At 39.8% G+C, this 4,335-nt stretch overlaps 1 protein-coding gene across 1 annotated transcript; it reads right to left on the reverse strand.

The window, feature by feature from the left end:
- Positions 1-2,375: 2,375 nt before the first annotated feature.
- Positions 2,376-3,321, reverse strand: LOC141165343 (beta-1,3-galactosyltransferase 2-like). Its single transcript, XM_073650941.1, has one exon. The coding sequence runs from the start codon at positions 3,292-3,294 to the stop codon at positions 2,377-2,379; it is 918 nt and encodes a 305-aa protein (XP_073507042.1). The 5' UTR covers positions 3,295-3,321; the 3' UTR covers position 2,376.
- Between the last annotated feature and the right edge of the window lie 1,014 nt (positions 3,322-4,335).

A 4,335-nucleotide genomic window follows, 5' to 3' on the forward strand; every position in this document is an offset into this window, starting at 1 on the left:
GAGGTGAGTAATTTTTTTGTATTAATAAGAACATTGTGGGGGTTATTATACTACATGGTGGGCTATGTGGGGTGCACTGTACTGTATGGAGGAAAATGTGGGGCCCATAATACTACATGGAGTAGTATTGTGGGGCTCATATTAATACACGGAGGACAATGTGTGGTGCATTATACTACATGTAGAACAATGTGTGGTGCATTATACTATATGGAGGACAAAGTGGGGTGCATTATACTATATGGAGGACAAAGTGGGATGCATTATAATACATAAACGACAATGTGGGACCCATTATACTACATGGAGGGCAATTTGGGGCCCGTTATACTACATGGAGGGCTATATGAGGACCATCATACTATGTGGGGGTCATGTTTGGAGATCTATGTGTGGAGCCATTATATTTGGAGGACTGTGTGGTGGCCATTGTATTATTTGGATGGCTATGTGGGGGCCATTATACTATATGAAAGGCTGTGTGTGAGCCTTTATACTTTATGGAGGGTTATGTGGGTGTCCATTATATGGTTTGTAGAGCTATGTGAGGGTCCGTTATACTGTTTGCATGGCTATGTAGAAACATAGGTAGAGTTGGAAGGGACCTCCAGGGTCATCTTGTCCAACCCCCTGCTCAATACATGAGTCATTAAGCCATCTCAGACAGATGTCTGTCCAGCCTCTGTTTGAAGACTTCTATTGAAGGAGAACTCACCACCTCTCATGGCCACCTGTTTCACTCATTGATCACCCTCACTGTCAATGTTTTTTCTAATATCTCTCTGTGTATCCTTCTAGTCTTTCTTTGTGCAAATGAGAATAAAGCTGATCCCTCTACTGTGTTACAGCCCCTAGAGATATTTGTAGACAGCTATTAAGTCTCCTCTCAATCTTCTCTTTTGCAGGCTAAACATTCCCAAATCCTCATAGGACATTGTTTGCAGACCGGTCACCATTCTGGTCTTTCTTCTCTGAACAAACTAGACACAGTATTCCAGATGAGGTCTGACCAAGGAGGAGTAGAGGGGGATAATGATTTCACGTGATCTAGACTGCATGCTTCTGTTAATACATCCCAGAATTGTTTTTGCCTTTATTGCTGCTGCATCACACTGTTGACTCATGTGCAGTCTGTGATCTATTAGTATATCCAAGTCTTTCTTTCTCTCTCTGTCTCTCTCTCACTCAGCTAAGAAAGCGGATGTGTCGGATAATAGTTCCTACATGTGGTCACTATATCGACCTTATGAGAAATCTCCAGGTTGGGGCTGATGTATAGAAAATAGCTGATATATGGGAGAAATGGGTCACTGGAGCACAACGCAAAGAAAAACTCAAGGTGGGAGAAACATTTGCTTTCCTGAACCGGCCTATTGGTTCCAGAGTCTAAGCAGGTGCCAATCAGGGATCACATAAACCTGAATGCAATTAGCATTGTTTTGTTTTTGGTATATTTAGCCTTAAAAGCACTAATCTGTGCAAGACCTAAACTAATTTAACTATAATCATTTTTTTTTCTTGCACCTTTTATTACATTTTTTTCTCTTAAAAAAAAAAAAAAAAAAAAAAAAGTTGCATGATCTTTTAAAATATCACACACAACTCTTAATATTTGAGCAAAAATTTCTGGCAGCAAAAAAACAAAAACTCGCAAATTGGCTGCAACCATCTGGTTTACAAAAACCATGCCTACGATGGCAAACAGAGATGTAGGGGTTGGAGAGAAGCAAAGAAAACCGAAAAACGAGTAGAAAAAAAATTTCTTATAGCTGCAACTTAGAAGAATTTGGTGCAATGTAAAATAAAAAACAATCTTCATACTAAAAGATAAGCCAAAAAATAATCACAAATGAAAATGAGGCTGTTTTTTTCCCGCATGTATGTAAATGTACCTGGGTACTTGAAGGTAACGTCCAGTATTAGAAGAAGGGTCTGCTTTTACTCCAGAGGCGGTGCTGTTTTGTCTCATTACTAGTCTCTGGTATTATTCGAGTGAGGGATGCTTGGACTAAATGTGGTCAGAGGTATTACATTTCTGCAAACTTTCACCAAAGTTATTGGACACTGCGCTTGTTCTAGACTTCTATATTATATTCTCTCTTTTGCCATCCTCATCCCACTATTGAGAGTGGATTTTTCAATGTTCCTTCATGACCTTAAGGTTCTGCTCGATGCATGAAAATGATGTCCCACTACATCTGCAAGCTTCTTACGTTATATGCATCAATCATTTTTTTAATGCTGTATTACGGAGGTATTGTACCCCAGAAGAAATATTTGATGGCACAAAGTCCTTATGGGTCTGGGTCTGTTATACTAGACCTCTGCAGAGGGTATATCTATGTATGGGACACAGTGATTTGCATGAAGGCCAAGTCAGTTCTTACTACAAGTCTCCACTGCTGCTGAAAAATCAGGCCAAATCTTCAAAAGTTCCTTAGGTGTAAAGTGATGGACTGTGACGAGCCTTGTGAACTTACATTTGTCATAAGGAACGCGCTCTCCTATAAACCATTTTTCTGAAAGTTCGAAGATTTTGACTCCTAACTTTTGTAAACACATTCCTACGAAAACATCTTCAAAAGGGAATAGCTGCATACTTGCTGCCGCTAGGTATATCTTTTTTGCCATGTCCCCAGAAAAAACATATCCTGTTCCAGAACAGAAGGGTAGGTAGAACTTTTTGGAGTAGGATTTGGTGGACATGTACCATTTACTGTCCTTTTCTCTGTGCGGTAAACCATTGTGCGCAATCATCCCCGTAAAAAAGTTTTTCTTGGGGGAACTTTGGGGCTGTAAGATTCTGTCCACTAGAAACCAAGGGTTGAAGAACATATCCGAGTCGATTTTCATGATGTAATTTACTTTTGGACACAAACGACTGGCCCACTCTATGCCCATCAAAGTCTTAATTGTCAAGTTGTAGTAAGAGTCCAAGAAGTCTTGCATTATGATGTCATGAAACTGGTCACTTTCTTGGATAACATTCTCATCGTGACTCTTCGATCTTCCCAAGAGGAAAAGCCTAATGATATGGACACCATTGACCAAAGACTCATTGGCCCAGGTGTTCCTCAAGACATTTCTGGTGTGGAACTCTGGAGGTGCTGAAGGAATGAGCAATAATAAAAATGGTGCCCCTTCTTTACATTTCTCCTTTTCTTCTTTGACATATGGATAAAAGGGAGTGATGGCCTTCTGAGGAACCCGGGAGTAGATCTTTTCGTCTTGAGTCCTCCAGTCACTTGTATATACAAGAACTAATACAACCAATGTAACAGATAAGAAGACCATCTTTGAGCAGACACGAGGAATGGGCAACTTGGTGGCTTCCTGTGAAAAACAATGGGTAGATCAATTCGAATTCCTCATTCTTGGAGATATTTCTATCATCCCATAGTTCACACCCTCAACCAACTTAAGACATCCGACTCTAGTAGATTGCATAACTCTAGAAATATTTATCTCGATTGGAGCTGCTTTCCAATAATGGCCTGGAGATCTCTTTGGACTAATTTTAGATGATCTTCATGTACTGTGAATTAAAACTTGACAACTCTATTACAACCTGAAATGCATTGCAGTCCAACATGAATAAAAGAAAGCCTTTTGAAATGAAGATCTATTGCCTCACCATTGTTAGGAAACCAAGACCCTTTTTTTTTTTCATACTTTTGAGAAGTAGTGTTCTTCTCTGGACCAGGATAGGATACCCGGAAAAGATTAATGTCCCATGTTCCTCCACCACCTCCTCCAAAGAAAAATCACTTTCAAATGTTACTGCCTATGAATCCTCATCCTTGAATTTTTGCATAATTATAACCAACTCTATGCTGCCATATAGTGCAGAGGTAACAATGCCCAGTTAATACACCCAAGGGCTGTACAAAATATAGTTCAAAATTTCTCATAAAAGTCCTGAACTACAACCTCAATGCTCTTCAAAGACCTTTTATGATGACCTGGAATGCTGGTTATAAGTCGGATGTTTTCACTATAGATGAGTGAAGCAGGAAAGATGAGGGCCAGGTGAGTATATATATATTTTTCATTTTGTTTTTACCTGTTTATGATGCTGCGAGTCTCTCTAGCCATATTCTAAGGCTGCGTTCACAAGTCTGTTTACGGATCACAATGTACTGACCCAACTGTGGATCTCTGACCCAAAATAACAGTCTCATAGGAAATATACTGTATAGGGCTGTTTTGTTTCAGGAGAAATAATGCTCCGTATATTATTACACCTGTCCGCTGTCAGAGCAGACATCAGCTGATCGATGGGGATTTCAAGCATCAGACCCCCACTGACCTCATATTTAATATAAGGGTCATCAT

The sequence above is a fragment of the Phyllobates terribilis genome, unplaced genomic scaffold, assembly GCF_046119375.1.
Source record: "Phyllobates terribilis strain yellow unplaced genomic scaffold, ASM4611937v1 Scaffold_11__3_contigs__length_659146591, whole genome shotgun sequence".
NCBI classification, from domain to species: domain Eukaryota; kingdom Metazoa; phylum Chordata; class Amphibia; order Anura; family Dendrobatidae; genus Phyllobates; species Phyllobates terribilis.